Source organism: Lynx rufus, unplaced genomic scaffold (genome assembly GCF_022079265.1).
Source record: "Lynx rufus isolate CCGP_SWC_20201006 ecotype Redwood Valley unplaced genomic scaffold, mLynRuf1.p SCAF_18, whole genome shotgun sequence".
Lineage (NCBI taxonomy): Eukaryota > Metazoa > Chordata > Mammalia > Carnivora > Felidae > Lynx > Lynx rufus.
The window spans coordinates 2493119-2505903 of record NW_025814832.1 but is presented as its reverse complement, the minus strand read 5'-3'; the positions used below and the strand labels follow the sequence as shown (position 1 = coordinate 2505903).

The following is a 12785-nucleotide window of genomic DNA, read 5'->3' as shown; positions in this document are numbered from 1 at the left end:
TTTTCCCGTGGGAAAGAGGGAAGCCTATAGATGAGCGGATAGAGGCTCACGTGGGCAGAGGGTCAGTGAGGGAAGCCGTGGGTTCGGGGAGCGGGGGAAGAGGCATCCGGAAGAAGGAAGGGCCTCACCAAAGCAGGATAATGAGGCCCTCATTCAGAGAAGGGTGAGTCACCTGGCCTCCATGATCTGGAGGAGAGAAAAGCTGGTCTGACAAAGACCGACCGTGACGCCTGCCCTGGGCCGGGACGTGTAGGGGGAGGGGCGATTGCTCTGGCGCTGAGCCATCCTTCCAGTTCTGAGGGCGTGGGCTCAGGGGTCTCTGCAAAGAGGGTGGTGAGGGGACCCAGCCAGGAGGCCTGGGCACGAGGGATGCCTGCCGACCCCGTGCCCGGAGGCCCTGGCTGCTCTGTGTCTCCAGCTCCCGCTTCACACCTTTGGCTGTCCCCCCTCCACTCAGGGCCTGAAGCCGATGGACCACAACGGGCTGGCGGACCCCTACGTCAAGCTGCATCTGCTGCCAGGAGCCAGTAAGGTGAGGGGTCCACCCCAAGGCTGCCAGCCGGCTCCCCCTGCTGCGACAGGGGCCCACGCTGGGCTTGGAGCACCCAGTGAGGTGTAGAGCTCCCCTGCCCCCTCACAGCCCAAGCAAGTTGATGGGACCTCAGTCACTTCCCTCCACCCAGAGCCCCCAGTCAGCCCCACAGCCTCGTGGTGCACCTAGGAAAAGGGAACTCTTTCTGGAAAAGACTTGCTATTAAGCCCAAAGCTCAAGGTGACCCTCCGCACTGGATAGAAGGTCTAGACTTTCTTACGTCTTACAGTTCAGTGTCTTGTTTTTAATTTCACGGGAGAGAGGGTTAGATCATCTTTTCAGAGTTGGGTGTGGGACCCACAGACTTTTCAGGGGCAGGCTGTGTAGACCCCATTGCTGAGGGGGGGGGATTGACGGGAGACCAGCTCTGCTTCTAAGAGGACACCAGCGGGAGGCTGGGGCACACGGGACACGGGGCACCGGAGCACGAGCAGCAGAGCCCGAGGGCTGGTGGTCTTGTCCTGGCCTCTGCTCTAAGAAACCAAGAGTTTGGAAAGGACTTCCTGGCCTTCAAGTGGCCTGCTAGGAAGAGACTGTGATGGAAATGCCCTCCTGGGGAGAGGGCTGCCCTCGCCCCTGACTCTTCCCAGGCCAACTAAGCAGGGAGGAGGTTGAAGAGCCATGGGCTGCTAGGGCCCGAGTTGGGTCTGAGGCCCAAACCCCCTACGCCAGCATGTAAGGGCTGAGGCTCCCCACCAGTCCAGGAGGGCCACCTGCAGAGGCAATTAGTCCCGCTTTAGGAAAGCAGGGCTGCAGGGGAAACGGCAGTGGCCAACCACCTGTGCCTGGAGGCGCTGGGCCACCACTCCAGGCCTCAGTGTCCTCCTGTTACAGGTAGGGCCTTGTGACCAGGGGAATGTCCCCAACTCAGAAGCATGACGGCTGTGAGTCCCTAGACTCACAGGAGCTAGAATCAGCAGTACCAGGAGGTGAGTCGTAAGGACCTTCCCACACACACGTAGGAGCTCCCTCATAGGGCAGCGTTTTATAAAAAGCCGTCGCCTGATCAAGAAGCCTCCTGAAAACCATGCTGAGAAAGAGGCACTATTCCCTATTTTGCAGTGGGAACTTGATGCTCCCAGGGGGCGAGTAACCTGCTGGGCTCCACAGAGCTTGGGCAGGGACAGCTGGGATTGGAGCCCGGGCCCGCCTGACCTCCTAGCCTGGCTGCGGTGGCCAGCCTCAGGGGGAGCCCGTCGTGGGGCTGAGTCCCAGGTGGGCAGGACAGATAAGGAGTATAAAAGAACCCAGAGCTATGGGAAACAGAGGGAGGAGTGGAGGCGATGGGGCAGCCCACACCCGCCGCCCCACGGGCATTTTCTAGGAGATGGTGTTCCAGGTACAGGGAAGGGCCTGAACGAGGCAAGGAGGTGGGTGGGAGAGAAGCCGGCCCTGGCGCCAGGTTTCTCGGCAGCCCAGTGCCAGCGCCTCCTGCAGAAACACAAGCTCGGGGCCTGGACGCCGGGAGCCCCCGTTTTAGTTTCCTGGGGCTGCCCTAGCCAGTTGCCACCGACTTCCTCGCTTGCAGCACGCATTTCTTCTCTCCCAGTGCTGCAGCTCCCATGGGGGTGACACCCAGCGTGGCAGGGCTGCGGGAGAGGCCATTTCCACCCTTTTCCAGCAGCGAGAGGCCGCCCGCCCGTCATTCCTCCCTCCACCTCCCATGCCAGTGTCCGCCTGTGACTTCTTCCCTCCTCGAGTGTTGCTCCCCCTGCCTCCCCCTGCCTCCCCCTGCCTCCCCCTGCCTCCCCCTGCCTCCCCCTGCCTCCCCCTGCCTCCCCCTGCCTCCCCCTGCCTCCCCCTGCCTCCCCCTGCCTCCCCCTGCCTCCCCCTGCCTCCCCCTGCCTCCCCCTGCCTCCCCCTGCCTCCCCCTGCCTCCCCCTGCCTCCCCCTGCCTCCCCCTGCCTCCCCCTGCCTCCCCCTGCCTCCCCCTGCCTCCCCCTGCCTCCCCCTGCCTCCCCCTGCCTCCCCCTGCCTCCCCCTGCCTCCCCCTGCCTCCCCCTGCCTCCCCCTGCCTCCCCCTGCCTCCCCCTGCCTCCCCCTGCCTCCCCCTGCCTCCCCCTGCCTCCCCCTGCCTCCCCCTGCCTCCCCCTGCCTCCCCCTGCCTCCCCCTGCCTCCCCCTGCCTCCCCCTGCCTCCCCCTGCCTCCCCCTGCCTCCCCCTGCCTCCCCCTGCCTCCCCCTGCCTCCCCCTGCCTCCCCCTGCCTCCCCCTGCCTCCCCCTGCCTCCCCCTGCCTCCCCCTGCCACTTTCAAGGGCCCTATAATCACATTGCATTGAGCCTGCCCGGCTCACCTGGAAAATCTCCATGTTTTATTTTTTATTTCTAAAGCTCATTTTTTGAGAGAGAGCTTGCATGTGCACATGCACACATGAGAAGGGGAGGGTCAGAGAGAGAAGGAGGGAGAATCCCAAGCAGGCTCCGTGATGTCCTCAGAGCCCAACGTGGGACTTGACCCCACAAACCGTGAGGTTATGACCTCCCCCCCCACTGAGCCACCCAGGCGCCCCAACCTCCATGTTTTAGCCAGCCAATTAACAACCTTCTTCTCCTAGGCATATTCAATGTTGGGGACCCAGCAGGCCTGGACTCCCTGACACTCACAGCCTCGTTTCTGCTCTCACCAGGCAAATAAACTTCGAACGAAAACTCTCCGAAACACTCTGAACCCCACATGGAATGAGACCCTCACTTACTACGGGATCACAGACGAAGACATGATCCGGAAGACCCTGCGGTGGGTGAGGGCCCCAGGCCCCTTCCTCACCCATGCCCCGCCCCAGCCTCCCCCCTCGGGCTGGCCCTGCCGCCCACGTCCCCAACCACCCTGCACATCCCTACGGCTTTGAAAGCAAATGGAGAGCACTGCCCACCCGGCCCCCACCTCATATCTGAAGAGCTGGCTTCTTGTCCTCCAGGATCTCCGTGTGTGACGAGGATAAATTCCGCCACAATGAGTTCATCGGGGAGACGCGCGTGCCCCTGAAGAAGCTGAAGCCCAATCACACCAAGACATTCAGCATCTGCCTGGAGAAGCAGCTGCCGGTAAGTGGGGGATGGGGTTCCACAGGCTATCTGGGCTCCCCCACTGCTTGGCAGCTCAGGGCCAGTGGCATTTATTGAGCACCTACAATAGGCCTGACCTGGCTTCAGATGCTGGGGAAGCAGACAAAAATCCCATCCTTCGTGGAGCTTGGGCAGGAGACAGATTCAAATCGAGAGGAGTTACCCAAACAGAGCCTAGGTTAGACAGTGCTCAGGGTCACGAAGGAAAGCACAAGCGGTCAGTGGTTTAGATGGAGGTTTGGGGAATATTCCTGGCAGAGGGAATAGCAGGTGCCGGGTCTGCTAGAGGCACAAGCAAGAGGCTCACTGCGTGGATCAGGGAGAACGATGGGACTGGGTCCTAGGAGGGGAGATCAGAGGTTGGTGGGGGAGGGAGCTGGGAGGGACTCCTCACCGTGAGCGAGATGGGCCATGGTGGGGGGCAGGGGGATGCCACGCAGGGGCTAAGGCCTCTGACTGTCTTAACAGGCTCCCTGGGCACAGGCTCCCTGGGCGCAAGCTCGGAGGGAGAGGAGGCTGAGGGTGGGGAGAGCTGTGGGGGGATGAGTATGACCCAGTGGCAGGGCGGGCGGGGTGCACAGTGGAGGAGGAGTGGGTGTGCTGGTAGATCAAGCATCCCCGACGTGGGGGGGTCGAGCGCCTGGAAAGATCAGAGGTCACTGTGATGTGGAGGGCCATGGGAGGAGCCGCTGGGGATGCTCCGGGAGCACAACAGACGTGAGGTGCCTGTGAGACACCTAGAGGAGCCTAAAATTAATCCTTTCCTAGAAACGGTCAAAACCAACTTTGCCCCCTGCTGTCCGCTGCAGCTGAGCCCTCCCAACCTCTGTCCATCTGTGTCTCCCTTCCCCTCTCCTCCCTCACCAACCCCCCCAATCCCCTTCCCAGCTCTTGGAGGCCTGGCCTTCACCCTGTTCAGAAGAGCTGGTGGGAGGCATTGGCCAGGGGGCCCCAGGACCCTGAGACCCTCCAGCAGCCTAGTGTTGAGGGCACAACCCCCCTTTTAGGGCATTTTCCCCCCAGAGGCCTGGGCAAGGGGAAGGCTCGTCCCTGGTAGGGCCCGGGCCCTGGGACAAATGCTCCGTGCAGGCTCGCCCTAGTCCAGCCCTGGAAAAAAAAAGTCAGCCCGAGGCCAAGATCCCAACTCTGCCTTTTTGCATAACCTGATCAAATTTTATTCCCTCGTCACATTCTTTCCAACTCCTAGACATTTGAGTGATGGATGGATATAACCTTTTTTATTTTATCACGAGTCACTAGCCAAAACCCACTTTTTCCGAATGATCTATGTCACTTCTAAAAGGCAACATCAACCCCTAGTATGGCTGTGTTCCTGAATTGTGAACCCTGGCATGACAAACCGCTGTGTGGGGATGGGAGCGCGCAGGGATGTGGGTGCGTGTGCAAATGCGTGTGGGCACGTTCTCAAGTAGGTGGAGCACATGCGTGTGTCCACGCACGTGGCTGCGTGAGAGTACGCGCGTGCCTGTGCTTGGGGCGTGATCAGGGTGTCGCCAAGCCTCGCGTGGATTTGCTAGTCGCTCGCTGGTCCGGTCTCAGGCATGCGGTAACCAAGGAATGCAGTTTAAGATCAGTGCTCTGGCAGTAAAGACACGCTTTGATGGCACATCTTAGGTTTTTACGTGGTCTGTGAACGTTATTCGTTCTCAGTAAGTACTGAACAATACCCGATCCAATGGTCTTCCTATGAAACAACCCAGTGTATAATGAACCCCGCCCCCCCAAAAACCAGCTGAAAATCTGCTCATCTATATCGTTTCATGTTCACCCGTCACCCAAACTAGCACAAGCCGCTGTTTACTGAGCCCATCACACACAAAGCACCAGGCCCGAGTGGCAGACGGTTAAAACCCCCGTGCCTGGTCTGGGCTGTTAATAATGGCCGTCCAGCACTGTGTCGAGAAAGATGCTGAGGCCTCTTCTGAGCTTAGAGTAAATTCGGTGGCCAATTAGTCCTGTCTGCTCTGGGTGTGGGAGTTAGGGGAGGTGGCCCTTCCCTCACCTCATGGGAGTCCCATCTCCGGAGAGGTGTAGGCATGAAGCCCTGCCAATGAGGAGCCACACGGGACGTCACTTGAGTGACAGGCAGAGGACCGTCGTGGGCAAAGGGATGTGGCTGGGACTTCAGTGAGAGGAGCCTACCAGAGAGGCCCAAGGAGGGACCCTGGGGCCTCTAGCTGGGTGTGTCCAGGTGGACGGAGGGTCGGGAGAAGAAGTTCCAGAGGAGCGGGAGCCAGACAGTGGGAACCGTGCTCTCAGGAGGGTGGGGAGTGGAAACCCTCAGGCTAGTCGGGGTGGGGGGGTGGGGGGGCAGATGGGGAGACCTACAGTTGAGGTCTGATCCCCGAGGCACCCCCGGGCAGGGGCCAGGGCACAGGAGGGGCCCCCCTGTTCTGCTTGGGGTCAGGAATATGTCGAAGCTGTATGTGGGCTCTCCCCAAGGGGGCTGCCCCCTGCACCCTGAAGGCTCCAGGAAGTGCCTTCGGGGGGGCTGAGGCCAGGATGACCCCCTCCTCACCCACCGGGCCAGCGGACCGCTTCAGTAGCCCCTGGCTGCGGGAGAGTGGGAGCGCGTGAGGACGGCCAGGTGACTGCCTGCCCCACAGGTGGACAAGACAGAAGACAAGTCCCTGGAGGAGCGGGGCCGCATCCTGATCTCCCTCAAGTACAGCTCGCAGAAGCAGGGCCTGCTGGTCGGCATCGTGCGCTGTGCACACCTGGCCGCCATGGACGCCAACGGCTACTCGGACCCCTACGTGAAGACGTGAGTGAACGGCCCGGGCCAGCCGTCTCCTTCCCCCTTCACCTCACGGGACGGGAGCGCGGCGTGGCAAGCGCTAGAGCATCTCCCGAGGCAGGGTGGGCGCCGCACCCCCAGGAGCGTGTTCTCTTCTTGGCCACTCTGTGGGTTAAGTCTGACCAGCCCCGTCTCCCATATGAGGAAGCCGAGGCCTGGAGAATCTGAATGGCTTCCCGGGTCACGCAGAGAGAGCGTGGTTGTCTCCTGACACCCCATTCGGACTTGCCCTTGACTGCGGCCTCAGGAGGGGCCGTTAGCAGGTTGGAGGAGGGGCCGGGCCTGGCACGGGCATGGAGATCCAGAGCAGGAGCTCTGCCGGGACTTAGGGCTGCCCGTGTGTGCCCAGCCCCGTGCTGGTGCCACAGGTGCCCGTCAGGGTCCACTCCGCCCTGCCAGGGGGGCCCATGGCGGTGCTGGAGAGAAACCCTAACTTGGGGCGGGGGAGGGGGGCGTGCAAGGCCATCATGCACCTGTGCCAGGCTATGCAGTGACCCTAGCTTGGAGGGGAAGGCAGGAGCTGGTGGCCCTGCAGACAGGGAGGAAGCGGGACACACAGCGAGCACCATCCGTGCTTTGGGCCTGCTACAAATAAATGATGGATGTTTGCTTTCACAGTGAGAATTTCTGGAAGGGTGGGACGCGGGCAGGAATTTGGCTCAGCAGAGGGGAGGCATTCCTGTGTAGGCAGAGGAATAGAGGAGCTAAACCTAGAAGAGGGATGAGCCTGGCCTGAGGGGACAGTGAGGAGCCCCAAGCGCTATGGGGTGTCTTGACACCATAGGGAGGCCAGGCCTGCCACAGGCACAACTCTGGGGCCGCCTACCATTCCCATCGGCCTCCATTCTATTTCTGTCACTTTTAAGGTCCTATTATAGGGATGCCTGGCTAGCTCAGCCAGTGAAGTGTGACTCTTGATCTTAGGGTTGTGAGTTCGAGCCCCACGTTGGATGTAGAGATTACTTTTAAAGATTTTAGGGGCACCTGGGTGACTCAGTTGGTTAAGCATACCACTGTTGATTTCGGCTCAGGTCACGCGTGATCTCATGTTTCATGGGATCGAGCCCCGCTTTGGGCTCTGGGCTGACACAAGGGAGGCAGCTTGGAATATTCTCTCTCTCTCCCCCCCCGTCTCTCTCCCCCCCCCGTCTCTCTCCCCCCCCGTCTCTCTCCCCCCCCCGTCTCTCTCCCCCCCCCGTCTCTCTCCCCCCCCCCGTCTCTCTCCCCCCCCCGTCTCTCTCCCCCCCCCGTCTCTCTCCCCCCCCCGTCTCTCTCCCCCCCCCGTCTCTCTCCCCCCCCCGTCTCTCTCCCCCCCGTCTCTCTCCCCCCCCGTCTCTCTCCCCCCCCCGTCTCTCTCCCCCCCCCGTCTCTCTCCCCCCCCGTCTCTCTCCCCCCCCGTCTCTCTCCCCCCCCGTCTCTCTCCCCCCCCCGTCTCTCTCCCCCCCCGTCTCTCTCCCCCCCCGTCTCTCTCCCCCCCCGTCTCTCTCCCCCCCCGTCTCTCTCCCCCCCCCGTCTCTCTCCCCCCCCGTCTCTCTCCCCCCCCGTCTCTCTCCCCCCCCGTCTCTCTCCCCCCCCGTCTCTCTCCCCCCCCGTCTCTCTCCCCCCCGTCTCTCTCCCCCCCCGTCTCTCTCCCCCCCCGTCTCTCTCCCCCCCCGTCTCTCTCCCCCCCCGTCTCTCTCCCCCCCCGTCTCTCTCCCCCCCCCGTCTCTCTCCCCCCCCGTCTCTCTCCCCCCCCGTCTCTCTCCCCCCCCGTCTCTCTCCCCCCCCGTCTCTCTCCCCCCCCGTCTCTCTCCCCCCCCGTCTCTCTCCCCCCCCGTCTCTCTCCCCCCCCGTCTCTCTCCCCCCCCGTCTCTCTCCCCCCCCGTCTCTCTCCCCCCCCGTCTCTCTCCCCCCCCGTCTCTCTCCCCCCCCGTCTCTCTCCCCCCCCGTCTCTCTCCCCCCCCGTCTCTCTCCCCCCCCGTCTCTCTCCCCCCCCGTCTCTCTCCCCCCCCGTCTCTCTCCCCCCCCGTCTCTCTCCCCCCCCGTCTCTCTCCCCCCCCGTCTCTCTCCCCCCCCGTCTCTCTCCCCCCCCGTCTCTCTCCCCCCCCGTCTCTCTCCCCCCCGTCTCTCTCCCCCCCGTCTCTCTCCCCCCCCGTCTCTCTCCCCCCCCGTCTCTCTCCCCCCCCGTCTCTCTCCCCCCCCGTCTCTCTCCCCCCCCGTCTCTCTCCCCCCCCGTCTCTCTCCCCCCCCGTCTCTCTCCCCCCCCGTCTCTCTCCCCCCCGTCTCTCTCCCCCCCGTCTCTCTCCCCCCCCGTCTCTCTCCCCCCCCGTCTCTCTCCCCCCCCGTCTCTCTCCCCCCCCGTCTCTCTCCCCCCCCGTCTCTCTCCCCCCCCGTCTCTCTCCCCCCCCGTCTCTCTCCCCCCCCCGCCTCTCTCCCCCCCCGCCTCTCTCCCCCCCCGCCTCTCTCCCCCCCCGCCTCTCTCCCCCCCCGCCTCTCTCCCCCCCCCGCCTCTCTCCCCCCCCCCCCCCCCCCCCCCGTCTCTTGCTCTCAAAAATAAGCAAGTAAAATAGGGCACCTGGGTGGCTCAGTTGGTTAAGCGTCCGACTTTGGCTCAGGTCATGATCTCACAGTTCGTGAGTTCAAGCCCCGTGTCGGGCTCTGTGCTGACAGCTCAGAGCCTGGAGCCTGCTTCGGATTCTGTGTCTGCCCCCCCACCCCCCCGCTCATGCTCTGTCTCTGTCTCAAAAATAAATAAAACATTAAAAAAAAAAAGTAAGCTTAGGTTAAAAAAAACTAAGATTTTAAAGTAAGTAAGTAGGATTTTATTTATTATAAAATGTGGTACAGCCACTCTAGGAAACCATCTGCGGTTCCTCAGAAGTTAAACATGGGGTCACCACGTGATCCAGCAAGTCCACTCGAGAGCTGGAAACACACGTGCACACGAACACTGGTACATGAATGCTCACAGCAGCATCAGTCACAGGGGACAAAAGGAAACCACCTAAATGTCCGTCAGCTGATGAGTGGATAGACCAACAGTGGCATAGCTACACAGAGCGACGGGCTTCAGCCATAAAACTATGGCTATGCTATAACCTGTACGAACCTTGAAAAGACCATGCAAAGATTATGCTAAGGGAGAGAAGCCAAACACAAAAGAAGCCACACATTGTAGAACTTCATTTATACGAAAGCCTTAAATAGGCAAATACGGGAGGTCCTGGGTGGCTCAGTCCATTAAGCGTTGGACACTTGATTTCAGTTCAGGTCGTGATCTCACAGTTTGGGAGTTTGAGCCCTGCATCGGGCTCTGTACTGACAGCGCAGAGCCTGCTTGGGATTCTCTCTCTGCCCCTCCCCTGCTTGTGATCTCTCTCTGTCTCAAAATAAATAAACTATGTATATATATATATAGGCAAATCCACAGAGACAGCTAACAGATTAGATTGGTAGTTGGTGGGGCTGGAAGGAGGTTGGGGGGAAATGGGGAGTGACTGCTAACAGGTACTGCATTTCTTTCCCAGGTGACGAAAATGTTCTAAAATTGACTGTGATGATTGCCCAGCTCTGAATATACTAAAAACCATTTTTTGTACTTTATTTTTTTTAAGTAGGCACCATACCCGACATGGATCTCACGACCCTGAGATCAAGAGTCCTCTGTTCCACTGACTGAGCCAGCCAGGCGCTCCCAATTGTATGTTTTAAAACAGCGCGTTATATAACGTGTGGATCATTTTTTTTTTTTCTAGAGAGAGAGAGAGCACGAGCAGGGGAGGGGCAGAGAGTGAGAATCTTAAGCAGGCGTCACGTATAGCACAGAGCCTGACAATGGGGCTCGATCTCGACTGTGAGATCATGACCCGAGCCGAGATCAAGAGTCAGACACTTAACTGACTGAGCCACCCAGGCGCCCCTGAATCATGTTTTAGTAGAGCTATTATTTAAAACTTCAACGCCATCAGGCCCAGCAGCAGGGCCAGGTATAATGGGAAGCTGACCTGGGTCACATGGTGCAGGGGCTACTGGTTTTCCACATAAACAGTGATTTGAGGGGTGCTGGACTCTTGATTTCTGCTCAGGCCGTGATCTCACAGTTCATGAGTTCGAGCCCTGTGTCGGGCTCCATACTGACCATGCTGAACCTGCTTTGGATTCTCTCTTTCCCTCTCTCTCTGCACGCCCCCACCCAAGGCTGTGCCTCTCCATCTCTCAAAATAAATAAGAAAATAAGGGAAAAAACCAGTGATTTGGGTCCCCACCTCAATCATTAGCAAAACCGTGATTTCCAGTAGATTAAAGACTACTGTGAGAGGAAATGCCATAACCATCCAGAAGATAATCAGGAGACTCTCCATAACCACTGGAGGAAAAGTCAGCCATATCCAGTCAACTAGGCAAATGTGGGCACCCTGTGGCTGCATTATCTCCCTCCCAGGTTTGTATCCTAGAAACCCACGTACGGGTGAGAGGCTGATTTTTGCAGCATTGCTCGGCATAGCAGTACACTCGAAATAGCCACGCGTTCATCAGCAGAAGAATAGATTAATAAAATGTGGCATATGCGTGTAATGAAGTAGTGTGCAGTTAAAATGAATAAATTCAGGCTAGATAAATTAACATGGACAGCTATCCAAACATGCTGATCCCCAAAGCAAACTTGAGAACAGTGTTTCTGAACATCTGTAGATCTCAAATATACAGCACGATACTGTTTCTGGACATTTGTAGATCTCCAACCCTGCAGAGAATGTCCTAGCAGTGGTGGTCTCTGGGGAGGCAGGGAGGAGGGGGAAGGGACTGGGGAGGGCAACAAAGTGCCTTCACTTGTATCTGGGGTGCTAGAGCTCTGGTACGGGAGGAAAGCCAAGCCAAAGCCAAAGTGGCATGAAATCTGAAAATCTGGCTCTGTGTCCACCTGCCAAGTTGACAGGAATTCCAGGTTCCTATGATGGATTAAAAGTCAGATTTAGTGAGGTAGAATTTACACGCTGTAAGTTTCTCCCCTTTTGAAGTTTAACTGCTACATACAATCTTGTTCTCACCACCGCAGTCAAGATAGGGAGTACCTCTGTCACCCCAGAAAGTTCCCCCAGCCCTAGGCAACCACAGATTTGTTTTCATTCCCAACAGTTTTGCCTTTTCCGGCCTTTTTTTAAAAGTGCACTTATATTCATTTTGAGAGAGAGAGAGCGAGCGAGCACATGCATGCACAGGAGGGGCAGAGAGAGAGAGGGACAGACGGAGTCTCAAGCTGCCTTGGTGTTGTCAGCACGGAGCCTGATGCGGGGCTCGAAGCCACGAACGGGGAGATCATGACCTGAGCTGAGATCAAGAGTCGGATGCTTAACTGACTGAGCCACCCAGGCGCCCCTCCACACTTTCTTTTAAAGGTAACCTTTCAGCATGTTGCCTTTTAAACCTAACTTCTTTCATGTAGCATAACGCATTGGAGATTCACCCACATGATCACGAGCACCCGTAGTTTGGTCTTTCTTATTACCAGATAGTCATTCATCACCTAGAGAAACCACAAGTTGTTGCTCAGTTCCCCTTTAGGTTGAAGCACGTTTCGGTTTCCTTTTTTTTTTTTTTTTTTTTGAGTATAATTGACCCACAACGTTACCCTGTCACCATACAATGCTATTACAATACCTTTGACTATATTCCCTATGCTGTGGCTTTTGTCCCTGTACTCATTCCATACCTGGAAACCTGTGTCTCCCACATCCTTTCCCCAGTTTTGCCCGAACCCCCACCCCCACCCCTCTGGCAGCCACCGGTTTGTTCTCTGTGTTTATGGGTCTGTTTCTTTGTTCGCTTGTTTTATTCTTTAGATTTCACATGAGTGACTTCACGTGGTTTTTGTCTTTCTCTGACCTATTTCATTTAGCTTCGTACTCTCTAGGTCCATCTATGTTGTTGCAAATGGCAAGATCTCCTTCTTTTTTATGGCTGAGTAATATTCGTGTGTGTCTGTGTCACCTCTTTATCCATTCATCTATCCATATCTTGACTGTTGTAAATAATGCTGCAATGAACACACAGGTACACGCATCTTTTAAAATTATCGTTTTCATTTTCTTTGGATAAATACCCAGTAGTGGAATTACTGGATCATCTACTATTTCTTTTTTTTTCCACATTCTATTTATTCACTGTTGAGGGATAGTTGACACACGATGTTACGTGAGTTTCAGGTGTGCAACACAGTGATTCAACACGTGTATGTATTATGCTTTGCCCACCACAACTGTAGCTACCCTCTGTCACCATACAACGCTATTACAATATCGCTGACTATATTCCCTATGCCGTGTCTTTTAT

General features: G+C 57.9%; 1 protein-coding gene across 1 annotated transcript in view; it reads left to right on the top strand.

Moving 5' to 3' along the window:
• The window catches only part of DOC2B (double C2 domain beta), a 34521-nt gene that overhangs the window by 10464 nt on the left and 11272 nt on the right, over positions 1-12785 (top strand). The window contains exons 3-6 of the mRNA XM_047080657.1: positions 458-532; positions 3220-3329; positions 3511-3637; positions 6286-6443. Coding sequence (XP_046936613.1) covers positions 458-532; positions 3220-3329; positions 3511-3637; positions 6286-6443 — 470 coding nt within the window. The remainder of the gene's footprint in view (positions 1-457; positions 533-3219; positions 3330-3510; positions 3638-6285; positions 6444-12785) is intronic.